This window comes from Monodelphis domestica, chromosome 6, assembly GCF_027887165.1.
Source record: "Monodelphis domestica isolate mMonDom1 chromosome 6, mMonDom1.pri, whole genome shotgun sequence".
Lineage (NCBI taxonomy): Eukaryota > Metazoa > Chordata > Mammalia > Didelphimorphia > Didelphidae > Monodelphis > Monodelphis domestica.
In genome coordinates this window covers 210,770,462-210,793,344 of record NC_077232.1, presented here as the reverse complement: position 1 = coordinate 210,793,344, position 22,883 = coordinate 210,770,462, and the positions used below count along the sequence as shown (strand labels likewise).

General features: G+C 36.8%; 2 protein-coding genes across 9 annotated transcripts in view; one reads left to right on the top strand and one right to left on the bottom strand.

Moving 5' to 3' along the window:
• The window catches only part of LOC100021021 (histone PARylation factor 1), a 29,992-nt gene extending 16,024 nt beyond the window's left edge, over positions 1-13,968 (top strand). For both annotated transcript variants that reach the window (XM_007496125.2, XM_001373274.5), the window contains exons 3-8: positions 781-967; positions 1,974-2,072; positions 3,740-3,887; positions 7,492-7,579; positions 11,628-11,800; positions 13,625-13,968. In XM_007496125.2, coding sequence (XP_007496187.1) covers positions 781-967; positions 1,974-2,072; positions 3,740-3,887; positions 7,492-7,579; positions 11,628-11,800; positions 13,625-13,756 — 827 coding nt within the window. In that variant the 3' untranslated portion in view covers positions 13,757-13,968. The remainder of the gene's footprint in view (positions 1-780; positions 968-1,973; positions 2,073-3,739; positions 3,888-7,491; positions 7,580-11,627; positions 11,801-13,624) is intronic.
• Positions 13,969-15,644: 1,676 nt separating this feature from the next.
• CLCN3 (chloride voltage-gated channel 3) overlaps positions 15,645-22,883 on the bottom strand; it is a 145,344-nt gene continuing 138,105 nt past the window's right edge. For 4 of the 7 annotated variants that reach the window (XM_056802889.1, XM_001373293.5, XM_056802891.1 and 1 more), the window contains 2 exons: positions 19,975-20,050; positions 15,645-18,140 (listed from right to left, as the gene is read on the bottom strand). In XM_056802889.1, the coding sequence (XP_056658867.1) occupies positions 17,982-18,140; positions 19,975-20,050 (235 nt within the window). In that variant the 3' untranslated portion in view covers positions 15,645-17,981. The remainder of the gene's footprint in view (positions 18,141-19,974; positions 20,051-22,883) is intronic. The other 3 variants (XM_056802890.1, XM_003341402.4, XM_007496136.3) reach the window with 1 other exon arrangement.

The window sequence follows — 22,883 nt, the reverse complement described above, 5'->3', positions numbered from 1 at the left end:
CCCCTTAGCTTTGAGTACCCCTTCTTTAACATTTTGTTTTGTATATGTTCATTTATGTTCATGTAATCTCTCCTCATGGACTGCAGACTCCTTGAAGGCAAGGACTGTTATATTTGTCTTTGGATCCTTGGGTCCTAAGAATATAGTAGCATTTATTAAATGTTTACTGTTTGAATGATAGGAATGATAGCTGATGAGTTTTCTTGGAGAGAAAGAAGAGAGGACAAAAGCACTGAACTTCAGGGAAAAACTCTCATGAAGTGGGTAAAAGACCCTCACTGTAGAATAGATGTGAGCAAAGTAGGCAGAAAACCAAAATGGTGATTCTCATAGAATCCAGGGGAGGGAGGGGCCTTTCAGCAGGGAGGGAAGTAGGCAGAAATGCCATTTGCTGTGACAAGATCAAGGGGAATTGAAATACACACATGGGAATTTTGTTGGATGTTGCAATTCGAGGTTATTGGAACAGAATGGAGTTCAGTAAAATGGAGAAAGTGAAAACTTTAGTTACTAGGAGTTTGAAGGGGGAGGGGGGAATAGAGGCAGTGATTGTGAATGGCTTAACCTAGAGACTAGCCCAGTGTCTTCCCTTGAGAAATGTCTGAATTGAATAAACAATCTTTACATGCTACTACAAAGATCTATTTCATATTGAAAAACATCCTTGTTTTTGTATGATTAATACTTAAGAATGTGTGATTGAATAGACAGTATTGTTAATACTATTTTCCTGCCAGAAACTTTATTTCTTCCCTATGTACACTTTAATTTCATATACAGATGCACTCTTAAGCTGTGGACTCCAACTTGTTGGTCCTTTTGATATTCTTTCTGGAAAACACAAAGTGGAAAACAAAGCAACAGACCTAAATTTCAACCTTCACTGGAGGTTTTTTTATGATCCTCCTGAGTTCCAGACCATCATTAATGGAGATGACAAAACTCAGTATCACATGGGGTATTACAGGTAAGAAACTTGGTTTTTTCTCCTCTGATTAGAAAGCAACTACCTAGTATCTTTTCACTCATTGTTGGTAGCTATACACCAGACTAACCCAAGGTCTTTTCCAATAGTAGTATTTTATGATTCAGTGATTGACACATTGTCTTTAACTTAGTGGATAGCTAAAGTAATGAGTGGACTCGACTATTTTTCTTACCTTAACCAGTGCAACCCAGCTCTAAAAGATAGGTGAACTTTTGTAATGCTCTCTCCACTTGTGTTTTCTCCTGGGAAATTATGAGAATCCTCATTGAATTATTGAATTAAAATGTAGGGGAGCTGTAAGAAGTATGCTGGGAAGCCTCACTTTCTTTTTTTTTTTTCCATCTATGCCACCACCCATGTGCTCACAGGAGCTTGGTAAGAGAGAAAACTTTCTTACCAAAGTTGTATGAAAGAAACTTTTTATCTAGCCAGAAGAGTAACCAGGAGATCAACTAGGTCAGTAAATTCAAGGGGGTAAGGGAAGAGAGGAGCACGATAGAAGGTGGGAGCAGTAAGTATGTCCAGAATTCATGGGAGCAGTAAGTATGTCCAGAATTCATGGGCTTTTCTACTTTTAACTACTTTTGTCCCATAATCCTTTCGTGTAGGGTACAGATGAATAAAATATTGCTCATTCTATAAGTTCTGTTCTTATGGGCTACACAAGTAGGTCTTAATCTAATTTTAGGTTAAATTACAAAAGACATGTTTTTAAGCCCTGTGCTTCTCAGAAGTACTTAGAAGACCCACATTATTAAAACATTTTGCTTCCCAACATGTTTCTAGTTGGTAAGATATAGCTATGTTCAGCAAATCTCATGTTGAGACAACATTTTACTCAATCTTGACACCTAGCAATTTGTTTTCATGTACTTTTAGGGGAAATTTTGCGGACCTAAATTGACAGCTTTATCAGTTGAAATCCTTTTTTTCCTGAATGTTGCAAGAAATATTATGAGCCTCTCAATATCTTTGTGTTTAACAGGGACTCACCTGATGAACTTCCTGAATATGTTGGTGTAAATGAAGCTAAGATAAGTTGTACAATTGTTCAAAATGGAGAAAATGTATTTGCTGCAGTCAAGTAAGATTTAATACTTTTTCCTCCCAATTTTATGGTTAGAATAATTTCATTTACTTTTGGAGTATGGGGAGGAGATAAATTTTATTTTCTCTGTCTTGTATATTTCTTTTTTATTGATTCTTTTTTCTAGAGGTTGATAGTCACAGTCATTCAAACAATATTTCTTTTGCTATATATAATATTCTCTTGGTTATGCTGTTCACTCTTCATAATTTCATGTAGGTCTTTCCATGTTTCGTTTTAAAGCCTCTTACTTTTCACCTTAGAATAAATACTGTGTATTGGTTCCAAAGCAGAAGAGTAGTAAGGGCAAAGCAATGGGGGTTAAGTGACTTGCCCAGGGTCACACAGCTAGGGAATTCTGAGGTCAGATTTGAAACCAGATTTGTATCAATCTACTGAGCTACCTTGCTGTCCCTTCTTTTTTTTTTTTAAATCTCATCATTTCTTATTGCACAGTAGTATTCCATCACAGTCATATACTACAACTTGTTTAATCATTCCTGGTAGCAAATTTTAAAATAAATTTGTTCTTTTACTACCAAGAAAATATTTTATTGAAGGATACATGGGGTTTTCATCCTTTAATTACCCTGACCTCTTTTAGAACAGAAATGCTGAATTTTCAAACCTGATATGCCTTCTGGCCACTATTAGATGCCTGAAGACAAACATATCCAAAGTTACAATATTAGTAAGACTAGAGTGAAATAAAACTTTTTTCTGTAAGATTTTTTTCTTTAAAGTGTTAATAAGATGGTTTTATGATTTTATTATATACCTCAGGATAATATACTGTGAATAAATTTAGTGATAAAAAATTGTTTCTTAGTCATTCTATAGTTTGCTTTAAGATATTTTAGTTATAGAGGGGGGAAAATTGATGTACTGAAAATAATATTTTATCAACCTCTTAGCTTTTTTTGCTTTTCTTTTCAATTAAAGTGTAGAAATAATTTTTGACAATTGTTTTCTGCCATTTTGCAATTCAAATTCTCAAGCCCCCCTCCCTTTATTTCCCCCTCCCAGAGGCAGTAAATACACTTGATATAGATTATACCAGTGCTTCTGTACAATACAATTTTCATATTCCCCATGCCGTGACAGAACAACATATAATTAAAAAAAAAACTCATGAAGTAAATAAAAGATGATCTTGGCTTTTTTTAATTAAAATTTTTTCAAGTAACAGCCATTTAAAAAAAAAAAACAACTCTTTCTGTCTTACTGGATATTGGTTCTAAGGCAGAGGAGTGGTAAGACTAGGCAATGGAGGTTAAGTGACTTGCCCAGGGTCATACAGCTAGGAAATGCCTGAGACCAGACTTGAACACTACACCTCCTGTCTCTAGGACTCTAAATCCACTGAGGCAATTAATTGCTCCCAAAGTATCATTTTGTATGTAATTTATATTTAACTGTGTACATGTTGTTTCCTTCCTACTTTGGTCTTGTCTTTGTCTCTCTGGTGAATTGTGCATGGTAAGTACTTAATGAGTATTTATGGAATCAGGTATGTTTGTTATATGTTCCCTTATTTATCCTCTAATATATAGCATGAATATAGTTATTCCTCCCTTCAAACTGTCACTGAACTAAACTTTGGAGTGAGCTTGGTCAGAAACATTTTAAAATTTTCTTCTGACTTTCTTCCCTTTCTCTTTCAGATTATTTTTGATGAAAAAAATTCAAGAGGAAACAGATGAAAAGAAAACGGAACTACAAAATCTAGTTAGAAAGCTAACAGAAACAGCCAAAAAGTTGGGGTTTTCCTTGGAACAGAAAACTGGGAAGATGAAGCAGAGAGATAAAAAAGTATGGATTCAATCTGTTCCACTGATACCTGTGCAAAAACTTTTTTGCTTTCTTTTCACCTCTGTGCTTCCTTGCCCTTCCCCCAGCCTAAGGCAAACTGGATACTGTTAGTGTTTAGGGGCTTCCTGATCACCTTATTGACCAGAAGGAACACTGAAGAGTGGTTCCCTTAGATTGTTAAATGTGCTCCCGTCTGCAGCCTTATCTCAGAAGATACATGCTTGTCTGTGCTGCCAGCAGAGCAAATGCCAGTTTTTAACTCTTCTAATTTATTTTTATTTTTATTTTATTTTTTTGGTGGTGGGTCCCTTAAATATTTTGAGAGGGCAAAGAAAAACTTTTTGCTTTCTCCTAATGGGTTCTACTTCATTTTTTAAGATGAGTTCTGGGTTTCTTCAGTTGACTTTTGGGGTGTTTTGGGTAAGGTAGAGTGCTTTACTACTGACCTTAAGTACTGAAATAGTTCACCATTTGAAAAGCCATTCATATCATGGGTTTTTTTGTTTTTGTGTTTTTAAACCCTTACCTTCCATCTTGGAATTGGTTCCAAGGCAGAAGAGTGGTAAGAGCTAGGCAGTAGGGGATAAGTTAAGTGACTTGTCAGGGTCACATAGCTAGGAAGTGTCTGAGGCCAGATTTGAACCTAGGACCTCCCTCTCTAAGCCTGACTCAATCCACTGAGCCACCCAGCTGTCCCCCACCCCATTCATATAGTTTTGAGGATTGATGGGACAGCTATTCTTATTTATCCTTTGTAACTAAATCCTTACTTCTTTTCCCCTCAACATTCGGGGCAGTATAATTCCTTTTGGCATCTTTTCTAATGCATGCTAGGTACACATTCCTTTTCCAAGTAACAGGTATTGCTGTGATATGTGGCTGCCTTTGTTGTTGCAGTAATAAATTCATTCTGAAATTTAACAGGGAAGTTAGAAGGCAGCCAGAAAGATTTGGAGAAAATACAACAATCATATTACTGGAAAGGTTCTTCTCAGAGGGGAGGGTATTCATGCTGTTTAGGAAGATATAGGTACCTTATTTAGTGTCTTTCCACAATGAACAATAATTCATTTGTACAGGTCAGGCAATGTAAAATACTATTCCTGAATAAGTTGTATATGGTCATACCTCTTTAATCCACCAAAATTATCCTAAATCTACTTCAGTTTACCCTTAACATTCCATCTTCAGGGATGGCGCTCTGATAGCAGTGGTATGTAGCTGTTGCTGCTGCTGCTGCCCTGAGAAGATGTGTGTCAGCTCTATTTTATCTTCAGACTTCTTATCTAATATACTCTCTTTAATAAGGTTCCTTATAGTCAAAGTTGTTTTAGAATTAATAATGATGAGCAGCATGGCAAATCTCCCAGTATGATCTATCCTAATTTCTGATCTTACTGCTCTCTTGTTTCTTGCAGCATAATAATGGCAAGTAAGGGTATAAATCTGGCTAAAGATTACTTCAAGGACTAGTCCATAAGCATTTGTTAACAGATTCCATGATTGACATCAGATTGACACTTAAGGAATTCACTGTAGTCATCAGTTTAGTCGTTAGTTTTGGCAGAGAAAGGTTAGTTTTAGTATATTATTAACTTCTAGGAAGAGAATAATGAGCTTAAATGTCTCTTAAATTGATGGGTTTTCCCTTGCATTTGAGAGTAGAACATTTTGTTTCAGCAGAAAGAAAACTGGTATTTCAACCCTCTCATTAATTGTGACCTTGGGCGAGTTGGGAATTTAGGTTTTTTTTTTTTAATCTATTAAATGAAGGGGTTACACCGAATGAACTCTCAGGTTCTTGTCTGGTAGAATATTATTCTATTTACTAAAAGAAACCCAAAGTAACATCTTTCAAAAAGACTTACTTAAAAAATTTTTACTAAAATTATTTCCAGACCTTAGTGAAGTTAATATGTAGCAAAACATTTAAACAAGAAGTCATCAACTTTGCCATCATTTCTTCTGTCTTTCATTGTTATTAATGAACCTTTCTGCTTTGGCTTAACAAGACAGCTTACCCACTACTGTCCAGTCACCTTTTGTTTTTTGGAAGATTACAGACTCTTATTCCATTTTCTCTCAGGTATGGTTTTTAGTAGATCTAAAGATAAAATAGATAGTTTGCCTATTTCCCCCTCTGTAAGGATTGTTTTCCTTCCTAACTCTTAGTGACCCAGGGAGGGGATGAAAGGGGATTGAATCTCATGAGGGTCCCATAAAATCTTGTTTGAGTTTTTAAAACTCTTATCTGAATCACAGCTATAATGCTATTACTGGCCTGCTGCTATCAGATTCACATTTGGGGTAGAAACACAGCCAATTAGCTATACAGCTAAGTATGTGTGTTTTTTGCTTTTTTCCTTTTGGGTGATTTATTCAATCAATTGTAAGCCTTAAGCACCAGAAGGCTAGGTATTTGGTGTGCATTATTTTTGAGCTTAGACCAAAAAAGTACTTTTTAAGTTTAGAGAAAAAATAGTCTAATGCTAGAATTTAGGGGAACTTAAGAAAACAGCAGATTATTTTTATCATCAGAAAGAATGTGATTGGGGTCAGCTAGGTGCCTCAATGGATAGAAAGAAGTCAGGCCTAGAGGTCCTGGATTCAAATATGGTCTTGGGCACATCTTAGCTATATGATCCTAGGTGAGTCACTTGATCCCGATTACATTGCTATTAAGGGACCACTCTTCTGCCTTAGAACCAATACTTGTATCAATTCTAAGACAGAAGCTAAGGGTAAAAAAAAAAAGTATTTAGTACTCACCTATACCTATCCTTTAACTTGGATTATAGTAATTTTTGCTTTATTCTAAAAATGACATTTGCAACAAGCCATTGATAACATAGCAATGCACATGACACTTTCAAAGATTATAACCTTGAAGTGTGTTTGATCAAACTTTTCATAGAAACTTCGACAGGTTTGGAGAATTTTCAAGAAAGAGGGATAGCAGCTTAGGGAAAGTTGTAGGTTTGGGGGTTTGATGACCTATGAGGATTCTGGTAGTGTGGGAGAAAGTCATCAGAAAGTAAAGTAAACCAGAGTAAGGCATGGGGAGTTGGGGGTGCTGGGGATGGGTGAGGTCACAAAGAGGAAGAAAGAGTTCAAGAGAGGTTATAACTTGAAAATCCTCTTCCTTTCCTCCTCCTTAAAAGTTCCATTTAAAATGCGACTTTGATCAGTCCTTTCCACCTTGTATTGCTATATAATTAATACCTTATAAATTACACATTCTCCTCAAAAAAAGAATTTGAAACACCACTTGCCATTTCTTTGTCTTCTTTCAGATCTAAGTTTATATGATATCACTTGGAAGAAAACTATTTTGACCTTAATGGTTGTGGAGGTGTACTCTCTTCCTTCTGGGGACAGTTTGACTCTTGGGGACAAGGCATGAGAGATTCCTGGGTGACCACTGTGCTGATTAACAAGCTAGTCATTTATTTGCTTAAAGTCACGAATTTGTAGAGAGGGTATCACTGCATATTATCCTTTTACCCAAGAGTCCATTTCCTAAACATGATCATGCACGGTCAAAAGGATTTCTTGAATTCTTTCTATCCCAACTAATTTGTACATTTTTCCCCTCTCATCTTAGGTAGTGACAAAGACCTTTCACACTGCAGGCCTGGTTGTCCCTATAGATAAAAATGATGTTGGCTACAGAGATCTCCCTGAAACAGATGGTAATATATATGAGTGGGGTGTGATTGTTGGTGTGGGAGAGTAGTTTAAATGTCTTAATTTGTAAAGTTTGGGAATTTGCCAGGAAATATGATATGATGCATTTGACCTGGGGAGATTCCTAATTGAGAAGTCTAGGGAAGAAGGGCAGCTAAGGTGGCTTAGTAGATTGAGAACCAGACCTAGAAATAGGTCCTAGATTCAAATTTCGTCTCGGACACTTCCTAGCTGTGTGACTCTGGGCAAGACACTTAACCCCTATTGCCCAGTCTTACAGCACTGCCCTGAAACTGATACTTAGGATCAGTTCTAAGACAGAGAAGGTAAGGGTTTTCTAAAAGAAAGAGAGAAATAAATGTATATGGAAGGAAGAAGGAAACAAACATTTATTTAAATGCCTATTGTGTGCCAGACACTGTGACAGTTGCTTTACAGATACCTCATTTGATCCTCACAACAATCCTTGGAGATAGGTACTAATATCTCTTTACAGTTGAGGAAATTGAGGCAAACAGAAGTTAAGTGACTTGCTCAGGATCACACAGCTAAGTTTCTGGAACTAATTTTGAAGCCTGTGATTTTTCTTGATACCTCCTAGTTTTTTCATTATCTATATAACATTTCATGTAGAAAAGCAGAATGGTTTTGACAGGAGTAAAATACTGTCATTGAGGAAAAAACATCTGATCTTTACTATCTAATATCTCTTGTCACCATTCCTTCCCTCCTCCCCCCCCCCCCCCCCCAATCCTGGTTGTTTCTGCTCCCATCAGAAACAGACAAGCATCTTTAGCAATACTAGCTCTAGGTCTCCAACAAAGGCTGAGTGGTAATTGGGAGATAAATGTTGAATTTTTCTTAAATATAAAGTTGATAACCTGTCCTTACATCTGGGGGCATGTCTAGACATTCAGAAGCCTGAAATAGGACTGGGTGTCAGACTTCCCTCAACTGATATTCCTGCTGATCACTGGATCCTGATAATTGGTTGTTCTCCAGAACAACAGTTTATGCCCCTCCTCTGTCCCAGGAGGCACTGTGTGACTACTGCTCACTGATGGCATCCCTCATTATTGGGTCTGTCTTGTCCTGTCCAGGCCCTTTAAAGCCTCCTCTCCACTTATTCTGATAGCTAACATCTATTTATCATGAAGCCAGCGATCATTTACAATCTATGGCCCACACCGATCCCACTTTCAGGGTTGCTTTCCTTAAAGCAGTATATGCCCCTCTGAGGTCACAAAGCAGAGTCAGAGAATGGAAGCAACATGTAGAAGTGATGACAATTTGCATAAATTTATTCTGATAATAAAAGTAAATAAGTTTTAAGGGAATTGCAGGTTTTTCTCTGTTCCCACTGTTTGTATAGCTGCTTAAGTAATGAAATTGTGCCTTCAAATGCAGCAGAATTTTAAAACTCATATTGAAAGAAAAACTCTTTAACTTACTAAAACTGTTGCATATGCTCCAGAATAGTGCTAACATTGAAATTATATGACGTTGTTGTGCTGGTCTGGAGGTAGAGGATCAGGGTCTCCCTTCGCTTCTGCTGCTCATTCTGTTATCTTGAACCAACACCTCAAGGTCTGAGCCAGAGGTTCCTCCCAGTACTAATCCAGCTCACAAGGTTGGAAGGTTTGTAAAGAGTTCTGTTGGAGAGCTTCAGTGCTCCCTTGGCCTGTCTGCCCCTGCACTGGTCTTTAATCGGTACTCAGACTTGCTCCGGCGGACCTCCAAGCTGTTACTGCTGCCAGGTGGCAGGAGGAGAAAGAGCGTAGCCGATTGTAACCTCACATTCTGTCTAGAGGCCCCAAAAGTTCCTAATTAGGAGAGAGTGGTTGGCACTGGCCCCTTTAAAATTTAGCTCTGCTCCTTCTAGTCATTTTCCATTCATCTTCTCAGGCTCATCTATAGAAGGTTAGCCAGAATATCTTTAGAATCCCTTCCACCTCAAGGCTTGTAGAGCGGAGCATTCTAGTTGCTATTATCACCAGAGGAGCGTAAATGGGTGATATTGTAACCACTACATTTTTTTAATTTGGGTATTTTTTAAAGTGAATTTTATTTCAAATTCAGATTGTATTTGGAAATATAGTAAATGGGTATCTGTTCAATAATTGACACCTTTGGGATCATTTTTGTGGTGCAAAAGCAAATTTTTCTCATTTGGTAGCAACCTGAGAGGAGGCTTCCTTAAGCCTTAAGGGCTGCCACATACCTAGAAAGCCATACTAATATTGTTTGAGTCTCCAGAATTTTTATTCTGGTTTATTTCTTTCCTATTCTGATACTGATTTAGTAATCTAATCATCTTGCACTGTCTCTTTCTAAGCTTCTTGATTTGGTCCAAAACCCACTACAAAAAAATAAAATAGGAAATAAATTGTCTGGCCTCCTCATGGATGTGGGGAAACTGGATCTGCCTGCCAGTCAGTTGTCCTTGTAATTGTCACTGACCTTGCAAAGATGTGGAAGTCAGAAAATGTTTAGATGGACATTGCCTCCTAATTTTAGAAGTTTCAGGCTCCTTTCAATGTCTCCCCTTTTTATGCATGGGAAAGGGCACAAAAAAATTATACTTGTAGAGAATTGTGCAATGTTTTGGGATTTTCAGAGCACTTTTTTTGGTATAGATAAAATGCCATGTAAAATAGCTCCCCAGGAAATGAGGTTTTCTCAAGTTCACACAGACAGAGCCACTGCCTCCAACCCATATTCTTCCACTATACCGTGAAGATTGTCTGATATTTTAAAGAAGCAATAGGGATAAAGAGAAAGAAACAAGATTTTTTGAGATTTCCAGAAAGGGGCAATATAGGCTCCTCCTTTGGCACAGTCCATATAGCAACAAATTGAAGGTTCCCAGGCTGAGCTAGCCAATCCACATGCTCTTTTCTTCCACATCCCCTCAGTCCACTAGAGTGGGGAGTGATCATTTTCATTCTTATTTTTAACCTATAAGATAGGTTGGTTTTTTTTTTTATGTTCAGGGTGTGACTTATTGAGTTCTTAGGTATTTTGTAGTTAGAAGATTCCACACAAGTTAACTTATATAAGAGTCTCACTTAATGGTAATTGCAGAAACCTTTTCAGAAACAAGCCTCTAGACTTGAGAGACCTATAAGATAGGTTGGTTTTTTTTTTTATGTTCAGGGTGTGACTTATTGAGTTCTTAGGTATTTTGTAGTTAGAAGATTCCACACAAGTTAACTTATATAAGAGTCTCACTTAATGGTAATTGCAGAAACCTTTTCAGAAACAAGCCTCTAGACTTGAGAGCTGGAAGTTTTTCTTTAAAGGTCATCCATAAGGTCTGGTGAGATAAGGACATGGAAGTCCCCCAGTGGTAAAGTAACTTGTAAAGGTCACTTAGACAGTCAAAGTTCAAACCCTGGTCCACTGACTCCAAATTCAGAGCCCTTTCCATTGTCTCAAGAGAACCCTAGAAAAGCAATCAGGAAATCTAGATCTTAATCTTGATTCTGCTGCTCACCTCTATATTCTTATTTTCCCATCTATAAAAAGGAAGTGGCTGGACTGGATTTTTCAAGTCTCCTTGCTCTCTCATTTTGAATTCTTCAATCTTCCATCTTCAGGATTGGACCCTTTATGTTGGAAAATAGCTACTTTTTTCACTAAGAGCATTCTTTACTGCTAAATTGGAGTACAGAGAAAGTCCAAAGGCAACTTCATTTTCATTTCAGCTCTTACCCGGCAAAATCTATGAACTAGATGGCTAACATGCCTTTGGCAATGAATTGCCTGTCTTCACTAATCACTTTCTCTTTTGCTTTTATAAAGTAGCCTAGGAATGGCTTTGCTACTGGAACCAACCCCAGTGAAATGGCCTTAAGAAAATAAAGGCCTGCTTTCTGTCCTTCTCTTCTATTAGAATCATAAGTGAAAACAATGTTAGTTTGAATAGGAAGACTTAAGATTGACATGCTGTGGATCTTTTTTGCTACTGAGATGCCTCTTATAAAAATTTGTAACTTATTCATTAATCCAATTGAGGAACTGAAATCTTATTTAAATGTTGTCTCATTTCAGCTAATCTTAAGATAATTTGCAAAATGATTGTTGAGGCTTCAAGTGATGAGCAGAGACTGAAAGCATTTGCCCCCATTCAGGAAATGGTGACTTTTGTTCAGTTTGCTAATGACGAGTGCGACTATGGAATGGGACTAGAGCTAGGAATTGACCTTTTTTGCTTTGGTTCACAGGTGAGTACTGGTCATTTCTTCACGTATCCAAGTTCTGCAATTCATGCATGTGTCCTTCAGGGTCGATGGTACTTCAGAGAGTATTCGAAGAAATATTTTGAGTGATTTAAAGCAGATGTTATTGGTTGATCTTTGAAATGTGTTCCTATGCTAACAGGTTTTTTAAAGATTTTTGAATAACTGATGTGGTATTCATATAAAATATTTTGCCTCCAAGTTAATTTTTCTATAAAACGAGTTTCTGGAGATTTAGGATACTTGCTTACTAGTTTGTCATCTATAAAGTCACTTTTCTTTAGTTTTTTACATGTGCTTGCCATTTCATTTCACTGATTTTACCTGTGTGAAGGATCTCTTAATGGAGAATGCTATCTTCCAAGGCAGGTCACAAACTCCTTGGCCCAGTTAGTATTAGGGAAGTTCTAGAGGGAAAATGACAGGCAGACACATAGCAAGCTGTAGGCAAGAACCTGTGCTCCAAGCACTTATTAGCTCTGTGACCCAGGCAGAACAAGTCACTCAGTTTCTGGATTCGGTGACCTCTGTGAGATCCCTTCTAGCCTAAACCTATCAATGAAAGGTGGCATTTGTATTTAGATCTTTCTGATCTAGAGGCCAGCATTCGATACCCTGTAGCCTTATTAAAAGCATGTTCAAAATATGAAAAGCAATCAGGGGAAAATATCCTTTATACTGAATTGTGATCAAAGGAATGCTGCTCTGCTCATACTGTTACGAGGGGAAAATGAAACACCCTGAGAATCTCTCAAAGGTCCTATGGCTAGTGTTACCCCAAGTCTGATCCATCATCCAGTCAGTGCAGAGCTGGGAACATTTTACTACTTTAATAATGTATTAAGATGACAACTAAAAAAAGTCAGTCAATCTTGTTGCCTTGAATTTGGGACTCTTAAAAATTATTTGCTTATATCTGCTTTGCTCTTCATAAAGATTTAAGAGCAAGCCTAAAAGAAACAATCAAAAACGCAAACTTAAAGATACAAAATTCAGAATTTGTAACGCTATTTTCCAGTTAGTAGTCTCAATGCCTTTATGCATTAGAATTTGGTGTTTTTCATATAATACTTTAATTTCATCTTTTAAAAAAAACTTTTTAAATTTTGAGTTGTCTCCTTCCCCGACGTTAGACTAGGTTAACATTGTGTAGGTGAAAAACTGTACAATATCAGTTCTTTCATTTGGGAGTAGATGGCATTTTTCATCAAAATTTGAATGATCTACTCAACAGTCATTCAGTTACTCTTAGAACAGTATTGCTGTTACCTTATGCAATGTTTTCTTGGTTCTGCTCATTTCACTCCATTATTTCATGCAAATCATACCATATTTTTCTAAAACCAGGCTGCCTCTTCATTTTATCTTTAGAACATCTAAGGGGAAACATTGGTGCCAAACTGAAATTGAATACCGCAAACTAATGTGTTGTATTTTTATTCAGTCCAGCAATTCCCAGTTTCGTTTTAATTGGGTTCTAGCTGCACATAGGAGTTTTGCAGGCAAAAAAGTTTGGCATCTGATCTAAATTTTCTTCCCTATTCCCTTGTGTTAAAACATTCTGGTACCAAAATCCTGTTTTACATATAAAATGCCATTTTTTACCTTTCTAATTTTCACTTGTTCTGGGAAATGAAGAATGGCTTAGCCTCTGTTTACATGTCGCACTTAAACAAAATGCCAGTTGAATGTAATGGAGATTATAATGGAATGTAAAGTGATTTCAGAGAAATCTTAGTTGAGCATGTTATTAATTTTTATCTGCTATTGACAGGCCCTTTGGCTGAATGTGTTTCTTCTAATTTTCAGTATTTTCACAAAGTTATTGGTCAGCTTCTACCTCTTGCCTATAAGCTGTTGAAGCGGAATCTGTTTGCAGAGATCATTGAAGCCCATCTGGCCAAAAGAAGCAAAGAAAATGTGGATCTGCTAGCAACATGAATGGGAAATGATATAAAAGCACTCTTATTGTAAACTGTTAAGTAGACCAACTTGCACCATGAATGGGAGATGTTACAAAGCAAGTGATTTAAGATGTTAAATGTTTGACAAGTGTTTGGAGCACTAAACTATTAAATGGAGATTTTGTTGTTTTTGTTATTGAAAGAAAAGTGAATGGGAGAGCTGGGATTAAATAAAGTTTATAAAATTCAGCTAAATTGCTTGGTTTTTTTAAAATGTGTAAATAAATAGTAAAAATTTGTTATATATAGCCTAGAAGTTTAGCCAGTGGAAAGCTTCAAAAGCTGGTGTCGGTATGCCCAAGGACCCATATTTAGCCTTCAGAAAAGGACAATTTTTTTTTAAACCTAAACCCTTACCTTTTGCTCCAAGGCAGAAGAGTGGTAAGGGCTAGGCAATGGTGGTCAAGTGACTTGCCCAGGGTCACACAGCTGGGAAGTAGGACAATTTCTTAATAAGAACCTCTATAATAGTCACTCCTCCCTACCCTGCCAACTAGTTAGCCATACCACCTGAAGGGGCTTGCCATGAGATATGGCCATGATACTTGAACAAAAATTGGCCTCTGCAACTTCAGTCTATAGTTCTGATCTCTGGGACAAAGTAGAACAAAATCAATCCCTATTCTTCATGATAGCCCTTCAAGTATTTGGGACTGCCTATCATCTCCTCCCCATTCTTCTCCAAGCTAAGATTCTCAAATCCCCAAACCTTATTCATTTAGCATGAATTTTAAGCTTCCATTTCATTTTTGCCATTAGTTATATTACCACAACTTCCCCAAGCCATTTTCATCTGTGAAATGATACTACTGGTTATGCTGCCATCACGGTGCTAAATAACAGGTAAAATGTGCAGACTGCAATCACTAAACCAATCAAAAAATTCTTCGTATCCAAGTACAACTCTAGATAAAAGCAAAAATCCTAGAAACCACCTCTTTAAGACTTAAACAACTGTGTTTAAGCCTATTTGGAGAATGGGATACTACCTAAATAACTCAGAAACGTTCATTTCTTTGGGGGCAAGGAATGTGGTCTTTATAACTAAAATATTTTCCTGGGAGTGGCAGTTACTTTACCACATTGGCCCAATATAAAAAAATCCATTATTAACTACATTTTTCTGAGTGAAAATGAAAAAGCTCATCTTAAGAGTTTTAGAAGTGAAAGCTTAACCTTTCTTCTTACAAACCTTATTAAAAGACAAACAATGGCAGGAAAATATCCTTGCTGAAGCTGGATACCCACTGTTGCTCCTCGCCTGAAAATTAGAAAACTTTATTTTGAGAGGCTGTTATTTGGGGCCCACAGGAAGCAACAGTAAATTGGGCACACTAAGCCTATACTGCATAAGGAAGAAGCATGAAGTGGGAAGACTTACTGAATATAATTAAAAACGAACAAAAATTGATATATATATATATATATATATTTTAATAGGTTTTCTAATCAAGTCACCACAGCTGTGATGATATGCAGCTCTACTACACTAGTATAAATAAAAACATTAAGATCAATATTAAGTACATATCTAGGCAACATCAGATGAACAAACTAAGCAGTCTTCATGAACCAATAATTGAAACAATTGTCCAAACCAAAGCTAAAGAGATGCTGATGCCATCACCCCTTCTCACCGCCCAGCCCTGCTCAAATGAAGAAGCTGAATAAGGCTGCGATGATGACACTGGTAAGTCACTTGAACAGCACAGGCACATGTATTTCATGGTCATCATTTCGGTTTAAACGGGAATCCCACTCTCAACATCTTAAAACAGCACTGCAGACCAACCAAGCACACTTATACAACTGCCCACAGCAGCAACATGACGTTTCCTCTATTTCAGCAGGAAGACACACCAGGATGGCCAACTTTTTTTTTTATTTCATGCAAAGGAATAGAATTAATGTACAGAATCATCCTGAATTACCAGATTATGGGAGGATGCTGATGAAGATGGGAGGTGGGATGGGGGGGATGGGGAATGCAGAAGCCAGAAAAGAACCTGGAAAATGAAATGGATCTCATGTTCAATCACGCCAGGAATTGGTGTTTCCTGAAAACTTTTAACTAAAAAATGGGCAGCTGTCCAAAGAAACCATGCTGAATAGAGCACAGCCACACAGTCCAGTGTGATAATGTCTACTAATTTTTAAAAGGTTATAAATGTGCAAAACCATGATTCAGAAACAGTTCTGCTGACTATAGAGGTCCAAAAGAGCCACAAAGGGATTATCTCTTTGAACAATAGCAGGCATGCCACCATGGTTTAAAAGCAATTAGAGGGAAATCATTTGCATCAAATAAGTTAGCATTTACTTGATATGGTTTCATTGTCTCATAAGTAGGTTACTATTAAAGAAAATGAAAGGTCTGTTCCTAGACCTGTGAACTGGGATAATTACCTCTCCAGGCTTTGAATACGTTTCAGTGTGACAGATTTTTCATTTCCCCAATGAAAACACATCAGCACAATACAGCTGGGTCAATCCCATGGCGGTGAGTTAACTTTTTGTGTGTTGTCTGTATATTAAATTACTTTATCCCACAATTAAGGCATATATTTTGGGGGTTCCCATCCCACTGGTTTGGTTTTTTGTTCATCCATTCTGCCAAAGAATATATGGGAAACTTTAAATTCTATTCAATACTTTAAATAACAGTTTCACTCATTCCTAAAGACTCTTTTATCAGCTGAAATTTTTGCTATTACAAATCCAGAGGACCATAAAATAAAATGTTGGCCAATGGTCTGCAGCATGTCTTTATCTGTATGTAAAAAAATGTTTTGCATTATTTGCAGCTTTCCAGTTAAAGTGTCACTTTTCAGAATGGGAACAGACTAGAAAAGATTTCCAGGTGATGGCAGTGAAAGTTAGGAGAGACAAAGTCAATATGCATATTTTTAGATCATAAAGTAAAATAACCACAATCTCTTCTTAAACCCTCACTCCCAATGTAAACTTTTGTTCATTCCTCCATATTTGTAAAGGAGTCTGAATTAGTCTATAAAAATCACATTAAAAAGGTAAAATTATTTAAGTGAGATATTAACTGATCAGTATTTAATAAATTTTAATCCATAAAAATATAAATAAGAATGGTAAAATTTCAAGAAAAAAATATACATTTAGTGCAAGTTATGAATTACATTTTCTTCTTCAGTATCAGCAATGGAACATCTTCCATTGTTTCTGAGGAAAAGAAAAAATGACTGATCTAATTTCAAGAAAAAAAAGTCCAGTGTTTTAGCATGCACTTAATACCAGATACAGCTATACAGAATAATTCCTTCTCTTTATGATCTGAGCAGCAGTATTTTTTCTGAATGCTGCACAGCGTTGGTATTAGAGTATATCAGAGTATTATCAATAATACAAAAAGTTTGCATAAGACCAGGTCACATTATCCATGAAGTCTGAGCCCCCCCCCAAAAAAATTCTAGTTAACCTTGAAAGTCGTTTGCTTGTGTTAAATTGTTTGATATCACAGCATACCAAATTTCATACATGCTTCATTCAAGGTTATACCTGTTTGATCATCTTTTGTCAGTGTCTGTACTGCTCCAAGCACATAAGGATGTACAAATTACATGTTTAATGGCACAAGAAACACTCCCTTCTTGTGATGAAACCTCAGTAAAATCACAGTACATCTCAATATGAGAAAGGAGTGCTTCAAAAGGGCACACCAATTTTAAAGAGGCTTTGTTACAGCTCAGGAGAGAGAGAAATCAACATCTTCTGGAATGTAGAAAGGTGATGCATTTCAACAACTATACATTTCAGGAGTTAAACACAACAGTTCAATGGTTAAAAAAGGGGGAAGGGTGCAAGGGGAAGACATTGCAGTCTCCAAGATGGCTCAATTCAAAGTGATCCCTCCAGAAACAGGGACTAGGAATATGTCTTTTCAATTCTAGAGTTCCAGGCTAGGTGGGAGAGCTCCCTCCAGCTCCGCTGATGCTGCACTATCATGGCAGATCGGACATAGAACGCATCCAGTGCAGAACGATAGAGTCGATAGGCTGTTGCTTCTTGTTGGACAGTGAGAACGTGACTCTTTTCTCTCTCTGCTCTCCCTCCCCAAACCAACTCCTAATCCCAGCAGTATGGTTTGCAAACTGTGTTGCCAAAGCCCGGCTCCTCACACACTGCCTGGTTTCGAAAAAAAAAAGAAAAATACCAAAGATTCCCTCAGGTTAAAGCACTGTGCTATTCAACAAATGAACTTCTTCTTCCATTTGCTCTCTCTCCTCGGCTATGGGATTCAGTTGAACATTATTGAAGCGGGGTCTTGGTTTGCCATCTGGGCCATATGACGGAGGATATCTTTTTTTGTTATAATACCAAGGAGGCGCCTGGAAAGGGACAAACAGAAAATGGCTATTAAAATAAAAGAGAAGCAGAGAAGGGGTGCTAAGTCTGTAGCCAAATCCTTTTTGTTGACAGGAGTAGAGAGCAAAGCAAGCAGCCTGATTTCTGTGTTTCAAACACAGAGTTTGTAAAAAGTAATAATAATAAAATAACAAGCAACCATCTTTTAAGTCAGAAAAGAAGAGTTGAGGCCCACCCAAATGAGATGGTCACTAATAGTGTGGTCTCCTTCCCACTAAGACACACACAGACATCCATGCCCCACTGGAGAGCTCATTTATTTGGCTTCCACAGAATCAAATTTTGATCAATGTATGCCAACAAAAAAGGAACCAAAGAGGAGGGATAAAACAGAACAAAACAAAACAATCAGAAGTATGAATAGAAAATGGCATCTATCCCATCTGGAATTAAGGCTGATTCTCATAACACCATCAAGATAATAGTAAAATGTTTTGATAGCCAAATTATTTCCCACCTTTTTGAAGTTGTCAGCAAGTTCCCACTCACCCCCCAATTTATTTTGGGTTGTCCAGATATTAAGATGCTATCTTCATGAAAGCACATACATTTGAGATCAAAATACATAGAAGAGTCCCTACAGAACTTGGTTTCCAAGCTTCAGAACTTTCCCTCCCCCCCACCCAGAAACTTGTCTGACACCCCAAGGGTTCTCCCGTGCTCATCAATGTTTGCCTTTCTTTACTTTGGTCAAAGAGTTAAATTACAGTGCTTTTATGAAAATCTTTGTTGTTAGCTTATATTAAAAGTTAAGTGAAAAATCAAGGCATAATGCAACCCTCAAAGGTATTATTATCACAGGAGAAGCAGAAGCGGAATGAATGAGCAGCTGTGCACATTATTCTGGTTAGTACTTGGTGGTTGTTTTTTAAAAGGATGCATGAAACACTTGTGAAATATTAGCATACAACAGGAATACGTAATAAGTTGTGCGCTTAAGCAGCAAATTGGGTGGACAGACTTAATACAGGTATGACTACTGCAGGGAAAAGACAACTTCTAAGGGATAATTAAGGTGAAATAACAAAATTGGTCTTAGTTATTAACACAACAGCCAGGACATGAAGCCAATAAAAACAAAAGTGCGTTTGACCTCAGGAGGGGATCGGGGTATACTGGAAGCATGTATATGGATCAAGGTACAATTCAATAATGAAATGGCAGGACATACATTGACTCACAAAAAAAAAAAGAAAAAGAAAAAGAAAAAAAATTCATTCCTTTTAAAAAGACATAACTTGGAAGGTTATGGTGCACAGCAGGATGGGACTAATGACTAACAAATACCCGCAAATTGTGCTCTGGTTGGATAAGTGACCAAAGACCACCCAGGACTTTTCTGTTGCCGTGATCAGCAATCCTTACATTGCTAAGATCAGCAAAAAAGGAATTAAATAGACTTGTTTTTTCAATACAAGAACATTACTGACTGGGGAAGAACCATTTCTAAACAGGCTTCTTCTAAACCTGGTGTACCCACTAAACCAAGATGACTGCCAGGGATCCCCTTTAGAATCTGCAATACCACTTTACACCTTTAATTTCTTGCACCACATAAGCATGACTAACAATTTTGATGAGAGAAGTAGCTGTGGCTTAATTTCTAGGCATGGAATGGCATACATTTCCAAGTTTATTTTACAATTACAATTTGTCTGGAACAAATACAAATTGATCGCACAGTGTGATTTTGGTTGTTCAGCAGGTATCAGGGTAAGCGAGCACTGAACAGTTCACAAGTTTCATGCTTCCTGACTTCTAGGGTGTCTAATTAGGAGATCTGATATATCTAATCACCAAGGGTTCGATGTGCTGCTTTAGTTGCTCGAGATGCTCTAATATATTCTTCTTTGTGATGATCCCCAAGACAATCCTGAAACAGATCATGTTATGCTAATAACTGTGCAGGAAATTAAATGAAAGAAAAAAGGTTCCAATCATAATGACCAAGAATTAGAAAAAGAAAAATGAAAACATGAACTGCAAAAATACTCTTAATGATAAAAATTAGAAATTTTTTAAAAATGAAAATGCCATTTAAATTAGACTCCTAACTGCTACTTTCTTTACAAAATAACAAAATGTTTTAAAAACAGTCAAAAACCAAACCAAACTCAAAAGAAATACAGGCAAACATCCAAGATGAATGGAAAGAAAGCTAAACAGTTAGCCTAAAAGATTTATATGCATTTCACATGCCTCTCAAAGTAAAATCCAAATGTTAACATAGTTTCTTTTCCTTAAAATAGGAAAAAAAGATTTCTCATTTCCAGGATAAACAGGTAGCAACAATTTAAAGCAACCTCAGTAACAGAAGGGAGAAAAAGGGCCTGGAACCATAAAAAGGATGCTATGATTTTAATATCAACTGGAATTTAATTTGTAGTGGACACTCAAAAGATGTTTTTAATAGACAACCATATTAACTTCCAAGTATTTGGTGTAAATCATTTCTTACTCAAGTCCTATGGTAAGATCCTAGAATTTTGATGGTGTCAAACTGAAAATGGATTTCTAAAAGTCATTCCATTCGCTGTTAAATATAAAAATTAAAATATTAAGCAAAACTAATGAAATTAGTTTGTCACAGATGGATATAACAAATTTCTGACTGCTTGTATCATCAAATATAACAAATATAAAATTTTTTCTTCTCTAGTGTAGCTCCGTGGGTTTAACCACAGTCCCCGAGTATATATATTTGAAAACAAAAATTGTTTATGTGCCTATCAGTTGCTTACTCTGCAAATCAAGTATTTATATCATTCAAATTAAATGTCTCCGACTGCCTAATTACTTCTGTTCTCAATCGTCTGGCAAAACCTCAAGATAATTGGCTCTATGACTTTTGGAGTACAACATACTCTAAAAAGCAATACAGGAGGGACTAAGCCTAAATTCATGCAGCTAGCTGGTTCAGTGAATTGAGAGCCAGGCCTAGAGCAAGGAGGTCCTGGGTTCAAATCTGACCTCGAAACACTTCCTAGCTGTGTGACTTGGTACAAGTCTTCTGCCTTAGAACTGATACAGAGTACTGAATCTAAGTCAGAAGGTACGGGTTTTTTAAAAAAAGTGAATCAAGAAAGAACATTCTTAGAAAATAAACCCATTAGAATGAGCCATGGAGTATCAAAGACATGAAAATGTGGGGAAAACTCTCAAATCATTCTGATTTATGAATTTTTCAAAGGAGGGGAAATGACATATTAAGTACAGGTAAGGAATATATGTCTTCTCTTTCTAATAAAAGAGTATCATAAAACATCTGTAACTGTCCTCCTGATGACAGAACTAACAGTCTAGTTTCCTGCATGTTTTATCCAAAGTACCATTATAATTTCCCAACTCTTGAGAATCTAGTAACTCTGAAACTACTGATAAGTACTTGGAACCTCGCTGTGGAAAAGCACTAAATTTCTGCCCAAGCTTTGTGACTGTGATTCACTTCTCTTTAATTTTTCCATTTCTATCCTAAGATGAAGATAAAACATATCTGCTCCATTAACACCTTAACACAACTCACAGGAATGGATTAGGAAATAGCTATAAATTTAAGAGCTTAGACTAGTTGGTCTCTGAGGCCTCTTTCAGCCCCAAGTATATGATTGTCTGATATATAAAATGAATGCCCCCAGACCGACCACCAACACATATGCATATCAGCATTCTCAAAGACCAAATTGGGAAAAGTGCACATGCATGTGCATTTGTGTGTGTGTGTAGGGGGAAAAGGAAAGGAAGGAGGAGAGGGGGACACGGAGAGAGACAGAGAGAGCGAGAGAGAGAGATTTCTTACAGGGTTGTTTAGTTTTTTGAAAAGGCCTCATCATAGTTTGTTTTTTACCTTCTCGTTTTATATAATAATGCAACCCAATTTTCCTAATTCAGAAATTACCAGCAAATGAAAAAGGAAAATTAAATGAGGTAGGTCATGGTCAATACAATATGTACTTATATAAGTGAAGTAGTCATGCCAAGCAGAGTACTTATGGGAATTACTGATCATAATAGAACTTCAAATGCTAACTACTACAATCAATTTGTGGCCAAAAAAGTTTCTGAAACACTTTCCCTAGTTAGTATGTTTGTTCTTTAAGCAAAATCGAACAGTACAGTTAGGCATGCTTAAAAAGTCTCTTACTCTATAACTCTTTTCCAATCAGTATATGCAACACTCAAAAATCCTAAATTCTAGATTTCAACTGATAGTCTTTCAAGTAATTTCTTTCCAGTTTTACTGTGACACTTCAGTTGCACAACGGGCAGGAAATGAGATAGAATTCTAAGTTTGATTCTGCATTGCTTATCAAACCCAAGTTCTGTTGGTGTACACACACACACTCTCTCTCTCACACACACACACACAAATGCTCTTTATCTGACCTTCCTTTTTGACTGAAGAGCCAATTTTCTGTTGCCAGGATTTTGGGGCAGAACAATTTGGCAATTACCACTTTACTTCATAGTAACATTTCTTCCCTGATCACATCTTAGGAACTCCAACCCATTTTCTTCTTGTATCTATAAATTCATTTTCTATACATCATCTTCAAAACATTATTCTCCAACTCCAAGGACCTGGTATGTCCTGATTTTCATGTTCCCTAAAGAGCATTGTTTAATATTTCCAGCTATTACAATTACAAACAACTTCTCACTGTTAAAGCAGAAAGTGTTAAAGTGTTAAACTTTTAAAAAAGTTTAAA